Here is a 24409-nt window from a genome sequence, read left to right as displayed (position 1 = left end):
TCCCTACTTTTAATTAAATTCTATATACCCATACCTATACTAACTCTAGAGCTTAGTATCACAATAGCCTTTGTAAATATATAAGGATATTATAAGTCACCGAGGAGTTCCATGACCATTTTATACAGATCATGGAACTCCGAGGTTACTTCTAATATCCTTATTTTCCAACAAGGGGTACTTTATTTATCATAATAAAGTTTTAGAGAGGCATGTGACAAAATGACATCACTACTCACTATTTATAACTGATGACATCACGAGTCAGAGTTTATAAGGATATCATTTACAAGATATTCATGGCTTTTGTGTATTAGATGTGAATTATGATTTAACTTCTTCACCCACAATCGCTACCAAACATCACTTCTTTATATCCACAAACACATTGTTGTGCTATGATATCCTTAGGAATAGCCCTACAATCACTTCCAAAGGGATCTGGGGTACATTTCATATATACATTATATCCCCCCCATATAGATTTGTGTTTTAATATCCATATCCCGGATCCATTTGTTTAGGCAATATCCTATAAACTAAAATGATTTGTTGGTTAACAGTGATATTTGATCTGTTGCTCCAGTTGTTTCGCAGTCAGTTGTATTTATGTAAAGATAATGGCTGAATCATTCCTTGCAGTAAGAGGTAAAATTCCCCTCTTATCCAGAGCCTGCTGCTTAAAGGAGAACTAAACCCTAAAAATGAATAGGATCATCCCCACTCGCAGCAGACAGTAAGGATAGTTGTATATGCATAGGTGCCTCTTGACTGCGTTGATGCTCACTGACATACTCTGCGTGGAGGCAATGGGATCATGAATCTTTAATTTTTGTCTGCGTTTAATTCATTTTGGAACCTTTGGGGAATATGTCTGATTGCGAAGATTCCAGACCTGAAAACTGTAGGTCATACATTAAATACTGACATGGGTATCACTTGTTAGTCTTATGGAAGTGTGCAGTATATAATGCAGTTCATTAGACTCATTTACAGGTATCGGACATATTATCCAGAATGCTCGGGACCTGGTTTCTAGATAACGGATCTTCCCGTTATTTGGATCTTCATACCTTAAGTCTACTAGAAAATCATGTAAACATTAAATAAACCAACAGGCTGGTGTTGCTTCCAATAAGGATTAATTATTTCTTGGTTTGGATCGAGTACAAGGTACTATTTTATTATTACAGAGAAAAAGGAATATTTTTTTTAAAAAAATTGTATTATTTGGATAAAATGCAACCCATGGGAGACGGCCTTTGCATAATTCAGAGCTTGGGTTTCTGGGTAACAGATCCTTTACCTGTACTGCTGTACATCTAGCAATGGGACTGTTCCTTCATCATATATGCTCTCTCATTTATTTTGTAGTGGAGAGCATTATGTTCCTGGCCATATGGAATGAATTAGGATTTCTAGATAAATGTAAAAAAGGGATTGTTATGGAACAATATGCTCTTAAGGGGAAATAAAGCACATGCAGTGGTGTAAAGGTTTATTTATTTACAGTTTCTAGTTCATAAAATTCAGTATAATATGCAAGAAATTAAATTCCTCTAAAACAAGGATTATGGCTGTGAAACTACAACTCCCATAACCCCCTCCCTCCCCTCTTCTCCCGGCTGGCCTCTAGATTATAGATTTCTTCACGTGAGCCACAGGTTGAATATTTCTGCTTTAAGAGGAATGACAGACTTTATATAGCACATGTTTAACAAGGGTACAAATATTTTCATTCCTTGCCAAAAGACATAAATTATTGAAATATATATATATGTGTGTTCCTAAATGATATTCAACACGGTGTATTTATACTGCACACACTGCAATTATTTTTTTAAATAAAATGCAATTTCTTACATTTTATAGGATAGTGTGGATATACGGTAGTCTTTTTTAAAAAATCTTGTTTGGCTGTGTTTCATGTTGGTGTCATTTCCAGGTGCTTTGAACTATATAGCTGGAGTCGTTAGTTGGACTCATTAGGAATGCGCCCGATTGTATCTATAAAATAATTTTAGTTTTAAATTGAAGCATAGTTAGAGAGAGAATACAACAATTATTTACATAGAGAGCTGATGATATTCTTCATTTATTTGTAGCATGTATGTGTATTCTTTCATCTCTTTACCTTCACTTGCATTATGGCTACACCTATTTGTTGCAACAAGTTGTTGTGGATTATTGTGTAAGTTTTTCCTTCCAAAGTCATTTGACCTTGATTTGCTGAAAAGTTGTTTTCATAAGGGCTGTTCCTGCACCATCTATACATGTAGGGCAGAATGAATATGATGTGTATTCCTTCTACATACAGGATATGCTGATACATTTTCTAAAGAGGCACGAGCCTTAGGCATCGATCAGAATGTTCCAACATTTTCACAACTAATCAGATTGTTAGTCACAATTCTGGAATGTACTAAATTGCCGCTTTGTATATACCCAGACAATCTAAATGAAACGGTTCTTTCTGTGAACTGTCTACACATGTATCGGCCTCATTTTATTCTTTTTTCCTATCATCTACACTTATTAGGAGAGAGCACTAAATATAAACTTAAAAAAAAAAAAAATAGACATGTTAATCTCTGCTTATTTTTGTGCTGGTAAATATCAAATTTGCAGTCTTGAAAAACGGTGTATTTGCAAGACTTATTTTATTCACATGAAATTGCTACTTTTTCTGAAAAGGCACAGTCTTTAGAAATTTGAGACTGACCTATAGGTTGTGTTGTGAGTATATATGAATGTATGGGATTTTCCTTGCTAATAAAACTACATTACAGGTATGGATCCGTTATCCGGAAACCCGTTATCCAGAAAGCTCTGAATTAGAGAAAGGTCGTCTCCCATAGACTCCCGTTTTATCAGAATAATCCAAATGTTTAAAAATGATTTCCTTTTTCTCTGTAATAAAAACAGTACCTTGTACTTGATTTAAAACTAAGATATCCTTATTGGAAGAAAAACCTGCCTATAGGGTTTATTTAATGTTGACATGATTTTCTACTTAAATTTAAAGTATGAAGATCCAAATTACAGAAAAATACCTTATCCGGAAAACCCCAGGTTCCAAGCATTCTGGATAATAGGTCCCATACCTTTATTAACATGGTTATGAAAAAAAAAAAAAATACTCTACAGCCCTTGCAAAGAATTAAACTGGATTGTGTGCTTCACACCCTTGTGAACCCTTTGTTTCTCATTGTTAAAGTGTTATGTATATTTTTCATATTAATTCTGCTTCGTTAGAAACACTTCCTCTTTAGCATATAATATATATGAACACATTTGCCTCCTGATTAAAACTGTTTTAGGATTTTAGAGCCTTGATTGCAGACTCCATTAGCAGAAGCATATTGTTGTACAGCTTTGCAGAAAGATAAGGGCTTTAGAGATTGTTAGCAACACATGGATGAAACACTGCCTGCAATGCAGCATTTTATGTAAACTGGCAGTTATGGAATTGCCATTATGACAGTTTTATGCCCTAATCATGATATAACTCCGTTATACTGAAAAATGTTTTCATTTTTTGGAAATGTATATTTTTATTTGTAGGGAATCATTGAGTTCTTTTCTGTTCTTGATTTGTTTGGACTTTGAGTTTTGTTTTAATCCATGGACTTTTTGAAAACCTTCCATAAATAGTTCTTTTTTTTTTTCTCTTGGGGACTTGATCTTTTTCATTGTCTGTTGGCAAAACTTTCACTGACCCTAAATGATATCATCTGGAATTTTGAACTGATTATGTTCTATTCTGATTTTGCTTTTCTTGCCTTAAAAGTAAGTTCCCCCTTTTTATTACTGCAGTTTCCAAAGTTCTGTTTCTAAACTCAAGTGTTTTCCTGATGTTTGTTCTTGGTAAATTTTTGATGCAGCACATGCTTTTAGTAAACAGCCTTTAATGTGTTCCTCAGGGAATAATGTGATGTATATATAAATTAGTACTAAGCAAAACTGGGTTTTATTTACACATAGCTATAGAAATCTGACATTTTTGTTATGTTCAAAAATGAAATTGATGGAAATAGCTGAGAGGCAATGCAGAAATAATTTAGTAGGGTTATCTCTAAGTCTCATTATAAAAAGTCTGAAATAATGTAAATTTACAAGACAATCTTTCAGTTTGTCATTTATGATTTGTACTTGAAAGAATGTATTTGGGATTATAAATTGTCATGTTTTAAGTATGATTATTTCCTGGAAAATTGGAGATATTGGGGTTTTGTAATCTGTCATCTGGTGTTTGAACTACAACTCCCATCAGGAATTGCGGGATGCTTCAGGGTTGTAAATTTCATATATAAATTATATTCATCAGGATAACTTTGTGTGTGACAGGTGTGGGATCTCTAATCCGGAAACTAGTTTTCCAGAAAGCTCCAAATTACAGAAAAGCCATCTCCCATAGACATTATAAGCAAAATAATTTTTAAAAATGATTTCCTTTTTCTCTGTAATAATAAAACAGTACCTTTAACTTGATCCCAACTGTGATATAATTAATTAATCCTTAATGGAAGCAAAACCAGCCTATTGGGTTTGTTTAATGTAATGTAAAATATTTTTATATCTAAATGTGTCTGTAGGTGAACTCAATGTAGACGCCGGGTATATTAGTATATTAGTTGCACCACAAGTTATAAGTACATATGAATGAATCCAATAAAATTTGGACTGTTAGTATATAATAATGCTGTACATTATGGAAAATATCAGTGCAGTTTTCTAACTCCTTAATATATGGCTGCCATAGGAGAAAGATGACAGTTATTGCAGTGTTGCATTAGGAGTACATGCTGGGGGCTTGTTTATCTAATACATTATTTGAAGTTTTTTCCTACCCTCATGCCTTTTATACCGTAAGCATTATTCCTGCAAAAGATGAAAACTCCAGTACATTTTCTGTAAATAAGTGCTGAAAAAAAAACTGCATGATATAAACAACAAACAGTTTTTATTATTTAAAAAAAAATGCACAACTTCTAAATGGATTTCTTATGGCAAAATATTTTGCAAAAGTTTGCAAACCCATGAATAGGCTATATTTTCTGCATGCTGCAAAACTACAACTCCCAGAATCCCTCCATATGATCTGCTGATGTAGGCGATGCTTATACTTGTAGTTTTGCAACACTTAGGGGCACATTTACTATGGGTCGAATATCGAGGGTTAATTAACCCTCTATATTCGACCATTGAAGTTAAATCCTTCGACTTCGATATTTGAAGTCGAAGGATTTTCCGCAAATCTTTAGATCAAACGATCGAAGGAAAAATCATTTTATCGAACGCTTAAATCCTTCGAATCGAACGATTCAAAGGATCTTAATCCATCGATCGAACGATTTTCCTTCAATCCCAAATTGCCTAGAAAGCCTATGGGGGACCTTCCTCATAGGCTAACATTGGTGCTCGGTAGGTTTTAGGTGGCGAAGTAGGTGGTCGAAGTATTTTTAAAGAGACAGTACTTTGACTATTGAATAGTCGAACGATTTTCGATGGTCGAAGTAGCCAAAAAAAACCCTTCAAAATTCAAAATAATTTTTATTCTAATCCTTCACTCGAACTTAGTAAATGTGCCCCTAAGGGTGCAGATTCAGCCCTGTAACAAAATGATCTTGGATTCATTTCTAATGTTCAGTAGTTCATTAATTTAAAGGTAACCAAAAGCATAAAGACACATAGACAAAAACAAACTCCATGTTTGTGTGCAAATAGAGGCAAGTTGAGAATTTTGCAGTGTGTTCCCTATCAGAAGGGATGTATTGTGAGTATACACAATGCTTGGCACAATGGCGCAGGGCTCTCTCTCTCATGGCACAACATCCATCACATCATTTAACTCAAGCGATGTGTAACACGCTCACGGAAATAATAGGTTTTTCTTCTTAAAGACATCAGTTTAGAGGCATGAAAAAGTAAATATTTCTTCTCGTGTTTTCAAGTTGAGACTTCTGTGAAATCTGGCGGAACCTTTCTTTTCTGTGAGCTGATTAAATGTGGCTGACAAAAAGAGTAATTGCCCTAAATGTTTCACCTGGGAAAGAGCTAAAAGCAAGCAGCCATACACTCTGAACTAGACTGGAATTTTGTCTGAAGAGGTAAATAGGCAACAGCTGCACTGATGTTAAAGTCATTTAGCTTCAGATGTGTTGCCCTGTGCTAATGGTCATTTCGGCACACAATGCCTGTAAAGGAGAAATAAGCAACCCCTAGTAGTACTGTAGCTGTTGTACAACTGCAATTCCTTGCATCAACCCAATTTCCCCGCCCCCCGTTCATATTTGACTTTTTGTTGTTGTTGTAATTCTATTTCTACATCAAACGCATCATCTTTAAAGACGTAGCCCACATTAAAATCATAACTTTTGTGCGATGCAGACAGTAGTATTCTTATAGGGATACCGTCATGGGAAAACATGTTTTTATTCCAAAATGCATCAGTTAATAGCGCTGCTCCAGCAGACTTCTGCACTGAAATCTGTTTTTTAAAAGAGCAAACTGATTTTTTTTTATATTTCATTTTGAAATCTGACATGGGCTAGACATATTGTCAGTTTCCCAGCTGCCCCCAGTGATGTGACTTGTCTTCTGATAAAATTCAGTTACTCTTTAATGCTGCACTTCAAGTTGAAGTGATTGATATCAGCTCCCTCCCTTCTCCCCCAGCAGCCCACGAGCAGAACAACGGGAAGGTAACCATATAACAATTCCCTGGTAGATCTAAGAACAGCACTCAATAGTAAAAATCCATGTCCCACTGCGATTCCTTCTGTTAAGTAGAGGAAACAATAGCCTGTCAGAAAGCAGTTCCATTTCTGAAAACACATGCCCAGGCAAAATGACCTGAGATGGCTGCCTACACACCAATATTACAACTAAATAAAATACACTTGCTGGTTCATAAATTACATTTTACATGGTTGAGTGAATTATTTGTAGTGTCAACAGTGTCATTTAGAAATAAAAACGACACCATAAAAATCATGACATAATCCCTTTAAGTCTGTTCCTATAAATAAAATGATTGCATTTAGCTAAGTCAGCAGCACTCTGGCATGAAATGTGAATTGTTGTCTAGTAGCTAGGACTTTTACTCTAGCAACCCAGCAGCAGTTTAAATGTCAGAATGAAAGATGAATAGGACAGGAAAGATAAACCACAAAAATAAGGTGGAGGATAAAACTGAATGCTCAGCTAGAAGGAAAGAAAATACCACACATAGCTGACTTAGACAGTTGTAACATTCTTAGAATTCTTGAAATGTGACCTGCCATGCAATTTGTCTTGATATTATTGGTTGCTGAACAATATTATTAGTTTTATATTTTTTTCATTAACTTTTTTGGGGGGCAAGTAAGAAAAGGACTGTAAAATGCAATAGTTGCTTTAATCAGAAATGGGCATCTGAACCCTTTCAGACCAAAGCAATGCCAACACAATTCTGTAATGCCCACTGTACCATCCCTAGGAATAGGGTATTTTGTACAAAACTTTGCTGTACCCATTATTATATTAGGTCCTGGGTCGGCAAATTAGTTTATAAAATCGTCCGTATCCCTTTAAACTAGAAACACAAAATATGTTACTGTGTTTCCTTTGTACTTGTCTTATGGAATGCTGAAAGAAGAACATATGTTGAAATTCTTGTTACAGGGTTTTCTGTTGATTCTGCTTGCTGATTATATAGTGAATAAAGTAACACTTATTGTAAAATATAAAGGTATTATAAGTTTATACAGGTCATGGAACTCCGAGGTTATTTCTAATATCCTCATATTTTCCTACAAGGGGTACTTTATTTATTATAATGAACAAGCTTTAGTCATGTGACAGAAATGACATCACTACTCACCGTTTATAACTGATGACAGTTATAAACGGTGAGTAGTGATGTCATTTCTGTCACATGACTAAAGCTTGTCACCGTTTATAAGGATTTAATTTACAGGATATTCATGGCTTTTGTGTATATTTTATATAATATATATATATATATATATATATATATATATATATATATATAATATATATATATATATATATATATATATATATATATATATATATATATATATATATATATATATATATATAAATATATGTATATATATAAATATATGTGTATATATATATATATATATATATATATATATATATATATATATATATCTATATATATCTATATATATCTATCTATCTCTATCTATCACAATCCACAATCACGCAGCCATTTTTACAGCATGGATAGTGGTGCTGCTCCATGAGGTATAGACTGTGGCTGAAAGTAGCCAGACATGGGCAGATCAAAGCAGCTACAGCAGTTCTAGCATGCAATTAGGTCTGGTGTCAATATTATGATGAACAATCTCTGTAAAGTGCTGCATAAATGTGTTGGCTCTATATAAATAAATGATAATAGCAACCTGTTGAGTAAAACATGTTTATAGAGTTTAGTGGCCCTCTGAGTTTGGATAGTTTCATGCTTTCCCAGTCTGACTTTCTTGTGTAAATCTGTTATGCTCTCCGGGTTTTCTGCCTACGTCACAACACTTGGCTCTAAACATTCCCTTAGAATAAACGTGTTCTCATCATTTTAACGGTGCCAAAGGGAGCCATCCATAAGACCAAGCGAGCACCGTGTTTTGGAGAACGTGTTCTGCCCTTTTGCAAAGGTCCCCTGATATTTTGCGCTCCTTGTTTGGCTTTGTGTCATGCACGAGTCCTCTCTGTTGTGCTGTGGTTCTCCATGCTCTGTGCTTTAGAGCACATTCTTATCAGAGAAGGAAAGGCCAGTGAACTTTAAATAGTGTTTGATTATAGCCCAGTATTTCTGAATGAGTCTGTCCTAGCGTTGAAGGCTGATGCTTCCCATGTGATGCTGATGGTTTTTATTTGTTCAGTTAAAATGCTTTGTGCTCTGCTTGCCAGGAGTTTTATTCCTTGCCTTACTGATTAGGAAATATTTTTTTTTTTTAAAGAAGAAAAATATTTGAGTTTGGGATTTTTTTTTAACACTATGAGGTACGGTGTTTACTAATACATAGGGACTATCTCAGGGACTCTTAACTGGGGCAAAAGAGGGGACCCCCAAGTTGTTGTGAAGTGCACTCCATGGTTCTCTTATTATAATGGGACATTTCTTCCTACAATAAGAAAAGAATGATTAACATAAGATAAGAAACCAGATTTTAGGTTGCACAAACTTTTGTTGGTCGAGCAAAAAATGTTTCTATGTCTCTGCAGTCCTCTGGTTTGGCTCAGTTAACACAGAAACCACTTTTGACCATTTTCGTTTTTTGAGCTGTTGAACCATTGTTGAGCAGTGGCACATATACACCCACTGGGCTCTAGTTGATTCTTTAAAGGGGTGGTTCCTCTTTAAGTTGACTTTTAGGGGCAGATTCACTAACTTTGAGTGAAGGATTCGAATGAAAAAAACTTCGAATTTCGAAGTATTTTTTGGGTACTTCGACCATCGAATTGGTTAAATTCGTTCGAATTCGATCGAAATCTAACGATTCGAAGTAAAAATCGTTCGACTATTCAACCATTCGATAGTCGAAGTACTTTCCCTTTAAAAAAAACTTCGACCCCCTACTTCGGCAGATAAAACCTACCGAAGTCAATGTTAGCCTATGGGGAAGGTCCCCATAGGCTTGCTAAACTTTTTTTGATCGAAGGATATTCATTCGATCGTTTGATTAAAATCCTTCGAATCGTTCGATTCGAAGGATTTAATCGTTCGATCGAACGAAAAATCCTTCGATCGTTCGTTCGAACGTTTAGCGCTAAATCCTTCGACTTCGATATTCGAAGTCGAAGGATTTCAATTCGAGGGTCGAATTTCGAAGTATTTTTAACTTCGAAATTCGACCCTTAGTGAATCTGCCCCTTAGTATGTCATAGAATGGCCAATTCTACGCAACGTTTCAATTGGTCTTCATTATTTATTTTTTATTGTTTTGGAATGATTTACTCTCTTCTTCTGACTCTTTCCAAACTTTTAAACTGACCCCATCTAAGAAACAAATGCTCTGTAAGTCTACAAATGTATTGTTATTGCTACTATGTATTACTCATTTATTCAGGGCCTCTCCAATTTTTATTCACTGTCTTTAATTCAAATCATGCATGGTTGCTAGGGTAATTTGTGCCCTAGCAACCAGACTGCTGAAATTGCAAACTATAGAGTTGTTGAATTAAAAGCTAAATAGCTCAAAAACACAATTTACAAATAATGTAAACCAATTGCAAATTGTCTCGGAATACCATAGCTAATTTAAAGGTGAACATTGATGTGAAGGCCTGACAAACAGATGAACTCCAGCCAGTTTAACAATCCCAATGACTATAGGCAGTTCAATTCTGCTTATAGCAGTGATTCCACCGCTCTCTTCTTGCCATAGGTGTCTTTCTAATTACAAGCACATTAGATGATCCTGGACCAGTTTATGTTGTCTAAAACATTTTTTAGTTACAATGTATGATATGAGACTTTCATCATTAAATTATTTAGAAGCAAGAGTTTGTCATTGACAAGAATGTTAGTCTTTAGCTTAATACACATCAGTACTGCAATTCCTAAACACTATATACCGCGGATGTACAAAGTGCCGTCCATGAAGAATTGTAAGCTCTTAGACTCACTTTTTCTCTGCCTCCTGTCCCTGAACTGCTGACTGTCCGCATCTCGGCAAGAAAAATGATGGAAATGATTCCAAGTTGTGAAACAAATGTTTGACGTGGCAGAGAGACTGTTACCCATCTGAGTTCTTTCATGTGGCCGGTACTTCTGCTATTTTGATTAGGGAAGTGGGAAGTAATATCTGATATTTTTCCTGTTTAATCAGAGCAGGTTGCACTGACTTTGTCTGGCAGAGGATAATGGGATTTGTAGTTGTACCTGACTGGAGCATCCATTCTACAGCTGATCGCATATGTGCCTTAATTTAAATATATAATGTTGTTTAATGAGCCCAGAGGGACATCTGCTTCCATTGTGTACCTATTTAAAGCTCTTTGCTATCATTTTATTGTCAATTGGACTTCTATAACTTAGATGAAATATTTTCTTTGTCTAAATTCTTCTTCTAGTGTCCTCTGTAGTTTTTACACTGTAGGATGCACCCCCACCCCCGACAGATGTTAGTTCAACAGGGCCTTTTATCCCATTTTTTCCTTGCATTTTATTGTTCTTCATTGGCGGGTTCTCACTGTTACAAAATGCTTTTCAGCATAAAGCCCTGGAGCCAAAGGGTTATTTCCTCCTCCATCCTCTTCCTACCCCCCACTCTGAAAATAATGCAAAATGCCTAGGATTTTTCACATTCCTGGGAGGGCTGGGAAGAAAGGACTGTACTGACCCCCCCCCCCACTAGAAACCCCCACCCCATTCATAGACTGCTCCTTAGATTTGTTGTGCCTGCAAGCTGATTGGCCACTTTGCATAAAAGCTTTCATTGAAGAAGTTCTAGGGGAAAAAACAGAGGAATCTCATTTCCTGTGACTTCAGTTGAGGTCAGCCTCTCCTGGAGGCCACAGTCAGGAGGTCCGAAAGCCGACACTGTCTGTGTGTGTGTCTGTGTGTCTCTGTGTGTGTGTCTGTGTGTGTGTTGGTTCTACTATTGTCCAGCTGCTTGTTCTTGGGCAGTGGCTGAAAAACAACCTATAATCTGTGTGTGTACTTGTTGTTTTACGGTATATTAATCTGTATAAGGAACAGTTACAAAAAGTAAGCCATTCTCTGCGATGATGTACAAGTCTGTTCCTTTGGTACGGCACTTTGTAAGAGCCATGTCCCCAAACAGTGGAATTTTGTCATGCCATTAAAGCATGACCATGTTATGAGATCCATTATCCGGAAACCAGTCATCCAGAAAGCTCCGAATTATGGGAAGGCCATCCCCCATAGACTCCATTTTTATCAAATCAGATATTTTTTTAATTGATTTTCTTTTTCTCTGAAATAATAAAACAGTACTTTGTCCCTGATTCTAAGGAAGTCTTATTAGAAGCAAAACAATCCTGTTGGCTTATTTAATGTTTAAATCAATTTTAAGCTTAGACTTAATGTATGGAGATACAAATTACGGAAAGATCCCTTATCCAGATCCCAGTTCCTGAGCATTTTGGATAATATGTGCCATACTTGTACAATTCTTTTTTTTTTGATTTGTTTGAGAGTGTACAGTAGGACCCCCATTTTACCTTTTTTCAAGGGAACAGAAAAAAATGATTTAAAATCCAGGAAAATGTAAATTCAGTGGAATATATATATATATATATATATATATATATATATATATATATATATATATCTATCTATCTGCGTATCTTGACAGCGCTATATAAATAAATGATGATGATGATGATGATAGAGTAAAATGCACTTGTAAAATGCATTTGGTGCTTGAGTGCACTTTGGATACACGAGAATGTGGAGCCAGTGCTTGTGAGAGAGCTCAGTTGGATTGTAGATGCTGGCCCCAGTCTAAGTAGACAAGTGTTGTGTGCCTGCGTGTACTTGTGCCTGGTTACACCTGCGTGTACTTGTGCCTAAATTCTGTTCCACATGTAGGCTCTGCTCCTTGGTCTACTTGTACCTAACCTCTGTTCCCAACACAGACAATAGGCTCTGCACCTTCCACATATGGGCTATAGGCTCTGCACCTTCCCCGTATAGGCTATAGGCTCTGCGCCTTCCCCATATAGCCTCTGCGCCAGGCTTCTACTCGTGCCTAAAAATGACCTAAACCTCTGCACCTTTAGGGTTAGGGTCAAGCCACACGAGCAGATTCGGGGAGATTAGTCGCCCCTCACTGACAAATCGCCTCTTCTTCGGGCAACAATCTCCCCGAACTGCCTTCCCCCTGCCCTCCGCCGGATAAAATGAAAATCGCCTGCGGCAATGCACAAGAGGCGCTTCATTTTCCAAAGTCCCCGAAGTTGCCTCACAAGGAAACTTCAGGGCAACTTCAAAAAATGAAGCGCCACGCGTGAATTGCCGTAGGCATTTTTCATTTTAGCTGTCGGAGGGCAGGGGATAGGCAGTTGGGGGAGATTGTCGCCCCGACAAAGAGGCAATTTGTCGATGGGGTAACTAATCTCCCCGAATCTGCTTGTAACTAAGTTTCTCATTAGGGGCAGAATCACACCTAGTGGTGAAGCCTAAAACTGCAGAGTTTGTTTGTTTAGGTACAACAGAAGGGTAAAATCCGTGTGCACTGCTTATTAAACTGTCCTAAAATTCTTAAACCGTTTGTTGAGCCCCCAAATAGATGCCAGTAAAGTTAGTGCGTCACTCCTGCAGTTGTTCCTGATCACGTGCTGACACATGACTGTGCTGTGAATGATGGCGACGCTATGTGACTGTGCATCCTGATCTGTAGTGCTTTTGATTTTAACTGTGTTGGGCTTTGTGGGGTATATGGAAGCACTCCTATTCATTCTTAAAGATGTAAATCTGTGCTATTGCGTGACTGTAAGTATTTGAAGTCACCCCTCAGGAGTCCTTTTCTGACCCCACAGGGGCTCCCTGAGTGTGTGACAGCCTCTATCTAACCAACAGACTCATAATGTGTTCCGAAGAATGGATCTGCTAGACGGTTAGTAATATATGTGTATGGCTAAGCCACACCTGTAGCAGGTTTGTATCACTGCAGAATGCTAGACAAATGTTCTATGTACAAACAGCTTGTAATTTGCTGCCTTCCTCTGCTGATCCAGACAGCTTACTAGCAGAACACAGCTTAAATATTATTATTATAGTTAAGGAAAGGTTTTACTGTCATAATATGCCACCCACTTCACTTGCTTCTGCTAAGCGACACATCATGTAGTGTGGAAAGCAGAATTTAATCCTCATTTTATCCTTCACTTGTTCAGCATTAGTAGATCATCATTCCTAGCTATCTTAATGATGAATTCATCACACTCATGCACAGCTTCATTATTCCCAACCCCTGCTATCCTTCTTCTCAGTATAAACACCCTTCTTCCCACCCATAAGGGGGGACTGGTCCTCATTGGGTGGTCATAGACAGTAGCTGTGCCAGATCTGGGATGGTATCACTAATGTAGAGATTGCAGTTTTCCAATAGATATTGATTTGATAGGCACACTAAAGGGGCAGTTTACATTTTGAGTTAACTTCTAGTATGATGTAGAGAGTGATATTCTAAGACAATTTGCAATTGGTTTTCATTTTTTTATTTGTGCTTTTTCAGTTATTTAGCATTTTATTCAGCAGCTCTCTGGTTTGCACCTTCAGCAATCTGGTTGCTAGGGTTTAAATTAACCTAGAAACATGCACTGATTTAAATAAAAGACTAGAATATGAATAGAAGAGGACCTGAAGAGAAAAATGAGTAATATGAGTAATACATGTCGCCCTACAGAGTATTTATTTTTTTTTAGAAGGGGTCAGTAAACCCCTATTTGAGTTGGAAAGAGTCAGAAAAAGTCTGCATATAATTTAAAAAAAAAAACTATAAAAAAATGATCAATTGAAAAGTTGCTTAGAATTGGTCATTCTATAACATAGTAAAAGTTAACTTAAAGGTGAACCACACATATAAGCAAGCCAATAATCTCGCTGGATGTGCTGAATTGGCAGCAGCTTTTATTGCTTGATAAAATACAGAACTCTTTGGAGCTGCAAGTCCTATGTTTCTATGACTTTTAATAAAATCCTTTGTCTACGGCAGACATAGACGCAAAGATCTTTCGCTGGTGAACGATCGTTTTCAGTGCAATCCGACCAATCCATCAAATTATCGTGCGAATTGAACGATCGTGCATCTTGCGATTTTTTTTTTGACCAACATCTAAACTGATCGGCCAGGTTAAAAAAAAATTATCGGTCCCAGTGCAATCTGTCTATGTTTGCAGGGCCAAGCAGGCAGCCAGTTTTCCTGGCAATATCTCTTCAAATGGTCTTTTTAGTTGATGGACAAATCATACATTTAAACGATTGTTTCGAGATACTCTTGGTCTCACGATAACGAAAAGATCTTTTAAAAATCTTTACATCTCTGGCCAGCTTAAGGCTGTTGTAGTTCTCCAACATCTACACATAGCTGCTTCACTAGGTTGCTGAAAAGTTAGTGTTACACTTGCACAGTCCAATAGGTTATATGACATAACAAAGAACCCTGCATGTTTAGTGCACTTACTTCCTCTGGCCACCAAATTCTGTCTCTTGTATCAAGGTGAGAGGTGGCCTATGCTTTTCTCATATTTTTTGGTCGTTCTCTACCACCTGTACACAGGGGCAAATAAACATCTTCCATTTGTTTGCTGTCACTCTTTGGTCTGACTCGAGAATATGACCTCTCCATAATCTCTTCCCTCTCAGAGGTACAACAAACATTTATGAATCATGCCTGCAGTCTTGGCATCCTCGCGAGTCGAATGTTTTTGCATCTGTGCATCTCATGCCCGACTCTTGCAAAGCTTCAGGTTCTTACTCTGCAGACATGAATATATCCCTGGAAATGTGTTTGTGCTGGATCTGATAACAAAACAACACACTCAGTGTGCAGAGAAACTAGACTAAAAGGCAACTTTGCTCATGGATAAAGCATGCTGTGCTAAGGGCAGATTTAGCTGGGGAGGGTATGTAAATTCATTCAGTGCATGCACATTTTATTTTTAGGCAGCTGTTCTAGTCAGCACCCAAGAGATTAATACTGTTATTAGGTCTCCTAATACTGAGGGGTACTGGCTTCCTGTAAGTACCACTATCAAGATAAGATATCCAGAGGGGTTGACCATATTGCTTTTAAATTCAGTTTTTGGGGTTACATTGTCCTGAATATACTCAACTACTGAGCACTTTTGTTGTGTGTTGCCATACAGCTACTCAGGAGCCACTTTCAAATGTAAACAGAGTTGGGGAGCAACACAAGCATGAACAAAGTTCCTTGGGATGCCAAATAAGGGCCTTGATTGGCTATTTGATAGCCCCTATGTGGAATGGAAGCCTACAGGAGGCTGTGTTTTTTTTTATGCAACCAAACCTGATTTGAGGCCACTGGGAAATGATGTTGCTCATGAGCCACTGGTTGGAGACCACTGCCATGGACTACTATAGCAGAAAGCAGACTTCTGGTAGTTTGTATTCCTAAAAATTTTAAAGCAACTCCACTATATCTTTCTGGTGATGTCAAATTTTACATTTGGGTCAGTATCCCTAGGAAAAATTAAGGGTGCCAGTTGTGTGTGTTGGGGTGGTTGTGAAATCACATATTTGTATACAATATTAATACAATGCCTCTAAAAAATACAGTCCTTGCACATTACATAGAAGGTGAAATAGTACTGGCTATGTCCCATATTCACATAGGGATATTAGACAGTGGGAAAGCAGCTATAAATTAATGGTTATGAGGGAAAAATTATGGGAGCTGCCATAAATGTATGAATATAAGTACATATACTAGTTAACTGGCAATGCATTATTTGGCTATAGGCACAGATGTCCATTTACTTTTAAAGCTGCGCTATACTTTTTTTGAAGGAAAAAGCAATATAACAAAAGATAAAATAATAAGTTTGATGTCCTGTTTAATTACCGTGTGGCACAGAAACTGCTGATTAATTCACACAGTCTGCACGGTGGGGGAGGAACAAGGATAAAGATGGTTTTGCAAAGCTTAAACAGGGGAGAAAGCTTGTTATTGTATTTGCTTAAAGCCTACTGTCAAATCTTAAAGAAGCAGTAGCACCTAAATGCAACTTGCATATGTATCTTAACAACGGAGAACGGATTGGCATGAACAGAAAAAAATAACGTGGTTATTCTCTCTGTACTCGATACAGGTTTATTTTTCCAAGAGGCATATTTTTATTTCAAAGCACCCAATTATTTTTAACTTTATACTATTTTATTTTAGGAAAGAAAACCTTAAGAAAACTAAATACAATATGTTGTTTGCATAAATAATCCTTTATTATTCTGCCCTTTGCAGCAGTAGCAGCTTGAAGTGTCGCGGCACGTGTTCCAGTTTGCACAATGCTTGAGAATGACTTTGTCCCATTCTTTGGGCAGTAGCATATGGGGCAGTTGTGAACAGTCTGCCCTCTGAGTGATGTCCATTTATAGGCTAGTCGATTATTAGAACATAAATGTGGGTGTTTTTCTGCCCACTGAGCTAAAGATTAAGCAGTTGGTCGTGTTTGCCACATGTGCGCCATTTTCCTTTCAGTCTGATATGCTTCCAGGATGGAAAACACTTATCCAATAAATCCATTGATTTCTGAAACTCTGAAACTAGCTGATCGCTCTGTAGCAGACTGAATTCTCCTGTACTTTGCACCATCCGTTCTTTAAGAAAGTGTTTTTTTTTTTTTCGTTTTTTTTGGTGAAACCAGCTCTTTTGCACAATGCTGCTACCATCATATTATTCTGTAGGTATGTGTTATCTATATCTAGATAACACATAACACTGTATGGGGTAGCACAAAAGCCTTGGAAACCTGGAATTTCTCAAAGTCATCCAGTTGTAATGTTGGAAAAGGTTTTTATTAGTGATGCACCAAATCCAGGATTCGGTTTGAGATTCGGCCAGGGTTTAGCCTTTTTCAGCAGGATACAGCTGAATCCTTGTGCCTGGCCGAACCGAATCCTAATTTGCCTATGTAAATTAAGGGCGGAAAGGGAACTCATGTGACTTTTCACCAGAAAACAAGGAAGTAAAAAAATGTATCCCCACTTTTTTCTTTCCCGCCTCTACTTTGCATATGCAAATTATGATTCGGTTTAATATTCGGCTGAATCTTTCACAAAGGATTAGGGGATTCCAGCGAATCCCAAATAGTGGATTCGGTGCATCCCTAGTTTTTATTTATATGCTTTATTTTTGTAGCGCTGAGTTTGCTGACACTTTTGCACAACACTTTTTACATGATTATAGTCATTCACATCAGTCCCTGCCCCAGTAGTGCTTGCAGACTTAAAGGGATTTTGTCATGATTTTTATGGTTTACATTCTATTTACATTTCTAAATTACACTGTTCACATTGCAAATAATTCACCCTACTGTTTAAAATTGTATTCTTGAACCAGCAAATGTATTTTTTGCTGTAATATTGGTGTTGAGGCAACCATCTTCGTGCATTGTGCCTGATTCTGAGCTTTGATAAGCAGCCAGCGCTTCAGGATGAAACTGCTTTGAGACCGCTATTGTTTCCTCAGCTTCTCATTGTACTTCAATATGACCCAAGTCGTGCTTCCCACCTAGTGGTAGATATGAGTATAGCACACAAGCAGGAAAAAGCAGGGCATTAGCAATGCAAACAAGTTCCTTGTGAGGCAACTTTGGACGACTTCGGAAAACGAAGCGCTGCATGTGCTTTAGCGCAGGCAACTTTTCATTATAGCGGATGGGAAGACATGCGAAGGCAGTTCGGGGAGATTATCGCCAAGAAGAAGAGGCGATTAGTCGACAGGCGACTAAACCCCCCCGGATCTCCTCGTGTGGACTAACCCTAAAGAGTGACAGAAGTTTATCAGAGCACAAGTCACATGGTTGGGTGTACCTAGGAAATGGACATTAAGTCTAGCCCCATGCCAAATTTAAAAATGAAATTTGAAAAAATTCTGTTTGCTATTTTTAAAAAAATGGATTTCAGTGCAGAATTCTGCTGGAGCAGCACCATTAACTAATGTTTTCCTGCAACAGTTAACCTGCCTTTATGATTCTGAGTGTTGGATGAATCCATAGTACCTGGCAGAAACCTACACACACAACATACTAACTCCTTGTAGATAGTGCCACTGTTGTTGTTTTTTTATGATTTTTTTCGAGTTTTATTTTTAGTAAACTAGCCAAATTTGTCGGTGGAAGTTAGGTCGAGTTTGTTTCTGGGAGAATAAGAGGAAATAAGAGTTTTAGTAAATAACCTCCTTAGTGTTGAACAACAACTTAGATTATGCTTTTGAGTTAAAGGGATACTGTCATGGGTTAAACGCCTCAGTTAATAGTGCTGCTCCTGCAGAATTCTGCACGGAAATCCATTTCTCAAAAGTGCAAACAGATTTTTTTATATTCAGTTTTGAAATCTGGCATGGGGCTAGACATATTGTCATTTTCCCAGCTACCCCAGTCATGTGACTTGTGTGTGTTATTTCTCCTACTTAATGTAACTGAATCAGTCTCAGTGGGACTTGGCTTTTACTAATGAGTGCTGTTCTTAGATCTACCAGGGAGCTGTTATCTTCCCATTGTTCTGTTGTTAGGCTGCTGGGGGTGGGGGGGGGGTGGAGGGAGGGGGATGATATCGCTCCAACTTGCAGTACAGCAGTAAAGAGTGACTGAAGTTTATCAGAGAACAAGTCACATGACTGGGGGCAGCTGAGAATATGACAATATGTCTAGCCCCATGTCAGATTTCAAAATTCAATATAACAAAATCTCTTTGCTCTTTTGAAAAATGGATTTCAGTGCAGAATTCTGCTGGAGCAGCACTATTAACTTATGCGTTTTTTTTTTTTTTTAAAAAAAAGCATGTTTTCCCATGACAGTATCCCTTTAAGCTTTTAGGAGTAAAACGTCTTTAGTCTGAGCCCTGGTGACATTAGGTGGGCCAACCCCACATTTTTAACCACCGGCTTAGAGTAAATCAGCCTGGAAGAATGGACTATAATCACAGCAGTGTATACCTACCCCTAAGACTTAATGTTGCTGTTTCCATAAAATGCATCTCTATTACAAGTGTGGGGATTGAAAACTTAACACAAAGATGTTTGATCTTTTTTTCTTGGCAAAGAAAAAAAAACAATGTGACAAGCTTTTTTATGCGTTAGTCCTTAGAAATAAAAATATTGCAAAGAACAAAATCCAATGCAGTAATATGTTTCATGGTAAAAGAAGAGAGTTGATCTCAAGGCTCTTGAGTACTTTTGCAAGGTGCCCTAATATGACTTTTTAGGTGATCACCGCACCTTCCTTCTCCAGCTTTAAATCTGAAATAACTTGTTGAAATGAGATGTAAGTGAATCCCACTTTTTAGGTATTTATTGACACTCCGAATGCATAAAATAAAGGATAGAGCTGCTGCTGCTTTACGAACCATTTTTACTCCGAACTATGATGATTATTTCATGAGTGTATTGGAACCATCTATACAGGGCCATAAACTTCTGATGCAAATTAAGTTGCGAGAGGCGTTTTATTGAAGATACGATCACGCTGCAAAGTATATTGTGCATATCATCTCTAGGATTTATTTCTATTAATGATGAGAAATCATTTCAACTTGTTCTTTTATATTGAAATTTCCCATACATATAGCCCATGGTCACATCCTTGCCGTATCTTCTTTATTGTTGGTCGTTCGATTTCATGACACGGTTGTCATAGCAAACAAAACTATGTACAGGCAAACTGCTTGAGAGGCTCTACATATAAATAGAAAGTAAGTAATTTAAAGTGAGGCCAATGTTGAAATACAATATAGTTTTCTATAAGAGCTGGGTTTAGGCATCCAGTGCTATATCTGAAAAATAACCTGTATTAAGTTCCGTTTGCATTCCTGATTTCCAGCTAGGGCTTTTCTCGATTGTTAGTCCTTTAGTGCAGAATTAAGCGTGGTCGATTTATCACTAAATAAATGCATTTTTCGGACGTTCGGAATTGACTTAAGTAATGCGTACCTGAGCAGTTTTTACTTTATGTGGCAAGTGATTGTAAATGCCTGTTATTTGTTTATTGTGGTATTTATCTTGTTTATTGTGGTATAAAAGTCTAGTACTATGTCATTCTAACAGACGTGTTTGTGTCACTCACAGTGTGTGGTCCCAACATGGACATCCGAAATGACGTCAGTGAGCTTAAACAGCTGAGAGATTGTGTCGTGATCGAAGGCTACCTGCAAATTCTGCTCATCTCAAATGCCAAGGCAGAGGACTTCCGGAACCTTCGGTTCCCCAATTTGACCGTTATCACTGACTATTTATTGCTTTTCCGGGTTTCTGGCTTGGTGAGTCTCAGCAATCTCTTTCCCAACCTCACTGTGATCCGTGGCCGAGTCCTTTTCTACAACTACGCCCTTGTTATTTTCGAGATGACCGACCTCAAGGAGATTGGATTGTACAACTTGCGTAACATAACACGTGGCGCCGTCAGGATTGAGAAGAACTCGGAACTGTGTTACGTCTCCACGGTGGACTGGTCCCTCATTCTGGATGCCGTCTACAATAACTACATTGTTGGGAATAAGCCACCGAAGGAGTGTGTGGATTTGTGTCCTGGAGCTAGAGAGAAAATGCAAGTTTGTAAAAAGTCATCCATAAATAATGAATTTGCTGACCGATGTTGGTCGGATGAACACTGCCAAAAAGGTAAAGAAAACTGTTGAGTTATTTACATTAGTTCTTTTACAGATTAATTTGGATATGCATATATAGCACTTTAGTGGGAAAAGTAACAACTTTGTTAGCAGTGTATTGAAGTGAATACTGTATGTACCATTCCATTTTGATTTCATGGAGATGAAAAGGGTTGCCATGGTGATAAGAAACTGTGTTCCATCTTGTGGATCTTGTAGATGGGCTTCATCCTAATGAAACCTATAGAGTGTGGTGCTAATGGGCACAGCAAGCGGTTTGTTGTACCTGTACTATAGTGTTCAAGTTGTTAAAGGAGAAGGAAAGCTACAGAGGCAGTTTATTGCCAATAGATTAGCCACAATAGTGCAAGCTGTAACACTATATTTATTCTGTAGAATGCTTTACCATACCTGAGTAGAACGCTCCAGAAGCTCTCTTCTTTGTTTAGGATAGCAGTTGCCATATTAGCTTGGTGTGACATCACTTCCTGCCCGAGTCTCTTCCTGCTCACTCATAGCTCTGGGCTCAGATTATAGCAGGTAGGAGGAAAAGGGAGAGAGGAGCAAACTGAGCATGCTCAAGCCCTAGCCCTGGAGGTTTAAGCTGAAAACAGGAAGTCTAATACAGAAGCCTATGTAGACACAATAGAAGGAAAGAAATGCGATGTTTCTTTTGACAGAGGACTCAGAGCAGCATTACTTTGAGGGTTTACTGGTGTATTTATATAGACCTTACTGATAGAGTTTACTTAATTTTTCCTTTCCTTCTCCTTTAAGGGCTTGCCTAAAGGATTGCAGAACCCTACAGGTAGCCTTGCACCGATTATGAGATTGGCACTGTGTTATTACTTAGGAGACCAGCAGAGACTGTGGAGTAACAGCATTTCTTTTATTATTTCCAAATGTAAGACTGCTGACACATTACGCCACATATTATTCCCCCTGTGCAGAGCCTCGCCATTTTGAGGCTTTTGTGTTAAATGCAGGAAGGCTGTCACAAAGCAGTTGTAAAGCTGCTAAAGGAACTGGATGTGCACTAGTGGGGGCTTAGGCTCACGGCACACAGGACATATTCTCTGCCGTTGTTTTGGAACCAGCAGAGAAGCCTTTCATTAGTATTAATGGATGCCACCTGTCGCCAGCAGTGACGAGCAGATTTTGGCAAGGGAACGTGCATTTTTAGTGTTTTCGGGCTGAAATCTGTTTTTTTATAACTAGCGACAGGCTTCTCTGGATGCGAGCACTTCTCAGCCAGCAGAGATTATGTCCTGTGTACCACAGGCCTGTTTAGAATTCTTCTGCTGGTTACTCTATATGAAGTTATGTTACTTACCAATGTGATTAGAGTTTAGGAGGCTGTATTGACCCAGCTTTAATGACAAGTACAGATATGGCAAATATTATCCAGGTAATACATTAGGTAACAAGGCCCTGCCCGCAAGGGCTTACAATCTGTAGGTATAGGGATAAAAATCTGTAATTTTCAATCATCAAATAAGGTCACTAAAAAACACATTTAAAAATTAAACAAGGTTTTTTTTTTTGGTTGTTTCGATAGTTAGGCTCAAGTACAAGGCGCTGTTGAGTTATTGCAGAGAAAAAGAAAATACTTAAATAAAAAAATGATTTGCTAAATATGAGTTCAAGTAATATGGCCTACATGTAATTCCAAGCTTTCTGAATATCTGGTTTCCAGATAAGAGATTCTCTTACTGTAGTAGTATTAGAGGAGCTCTGAATGGCCTTTAAAGGAACTGTTACTGTTAAGTTTTGAAGCACTGGAAGATATGGCTTACCAGAGTAACTGAGGGCTTGACGAACAGCATCAGCTTGGCATATACGGTGTGGTGTGCATTTTAAGCACCTGCACAAATATTCAATTCCTTAGTCTCTCTTCATTAAAGGGATGGGTTACCTCTAAGTTAACTTTTATTATGTTATAGAATGACTAATTCTAAGCAACTTTTTAATTGGCCTTGTTTTTTTCTTCTTCATAGTATTTAAATTATTTGCCTTTTTCTTCAGACTGTTAATGGGGGTCACTGACCCCATCTAGAAACAAATGCTCTGTAAGGCTACAAATTCATTGTTATTGCTACTTTTTATTACTCATCTCTCTATTCCGGTCATCTTTCTCAAATTAATGCATGGTTGCAAGGGTAATATGGACCTCAGCAACCAGATTGCCAAAACTGGAGAGCTGTTGAATAAAAAGCCAAATAAATAAAAAAAAAAAACACAAACAATATAACATGAAAATCAATTGCAAATTGTCTCAGAATATCATTCTCTACATCATAAGTTAATTTAAAGCTGAACAACCCCTTTAAGTGGTTTCATGCCAATCGCAATGTATTAGCTGGAGAAACGGGAAATGGATGTAGAAAAGCAATTGCTTTTATTGCCATGGAGTTTAGAGAAGGTAACATTTCAAGACTGCTTATTGTCATATTCCAGTGTTGACGATTTACTGTTTTGCTGTACAGCTGTTTCCGGTTTACAGCTCCACCGGGAGTTGTAGTTCTGCTACAGCTGGAGAAGAACGTGCGGGTTGATGGTCACTACAGTATAGAGCCGTCACTTTAAAATGCTTTGTATTTATTATTACTATAAATTGCCTGCATCACAATTACATTTGGGTGATTGGGTGTGGGGTTTAGCTATAAACTCACCAATGACATCAGAGCCAGGTGATCATGGGATGCAATGCTAACATGTCCCAAGAGCCTCCAGCTGCCTGAACCCAAATAAACCCTAAAATGGGAGAGTTCAATTATATGAATTGCTTTCAGCAACTCCTCAGTCTTATAGAAGGTGCAGAGTCGCATGTCATTTAGTGCATCCCATTCCTGTTATCCTCTCCAAAAGTCTGTCTGCAAAAATATTGCCTTTTAAAATCTCAGATGTTCTAACAGCCCTTATAAAGAAGCATTTACACTGTTGTTAAAAAAAAAAAATCACCCACCGCTTTTATGAGTAAGGACCGATGAATAAATAGCAATTTTATTTTATACCAAGTTTTTCATGATTTTATGCAGCTTTATACATAGACTTCCCTGACGGTAA

The 24409-nt window shown here is 37.6% G+C and overlaps 1 protein-coding gene across 2 annotated transcripts in view; it reads left to right on the top strand.

Annotated features, from left to right (window-relative positions):
* The window catches only part of igf1r.L (insulin like growth factor 1 receptor L homeolog), a 166842-nt gene that overhangs the window by 5320 nt on the left and 137113 nt on the right, over positions 1-24409 (top strand). The window contains exons 2-3 of one of the 2 annotated variants that reach the window (XM_041586870.1): positions 20308-20431; positions 20805-21356. In XM_041586870.1, the coding sequence (XP_041442804.1) occupies position 20431; positions 20805-21356 (553 nt within the window). In that variant the 5' untranslated portion in view covers positions 20308-20430. The remainder of the gene's footprint in view (positions 1-20307; positions 20432-20804; positions 21357-24409) is intronic. The other variant, XM_018253259.2, reaches the window with a different exon arrangement.

The sequence above is a fragment of the Xenopus laevis genome, chromosome 3L (assembly GCF_017654675.1).
Source record: "Xenopus laevis strain J_2021 chromosome 3L, Xenopus_laevis_v10.1, whole genome shotgun sequence".
In the NCBI taxonomy this organism is placed as follows: Eukaryota; Metazoa; Chordata; class Amphibia; order Anura; family Pipidae; genus Xenopus; species Xenopus laevis.
The sequence above is the reverse complement of the archived record's forward strand: the minus strand, read 5'-3'. Positions and strand labels throughout refer to the sequence as shown.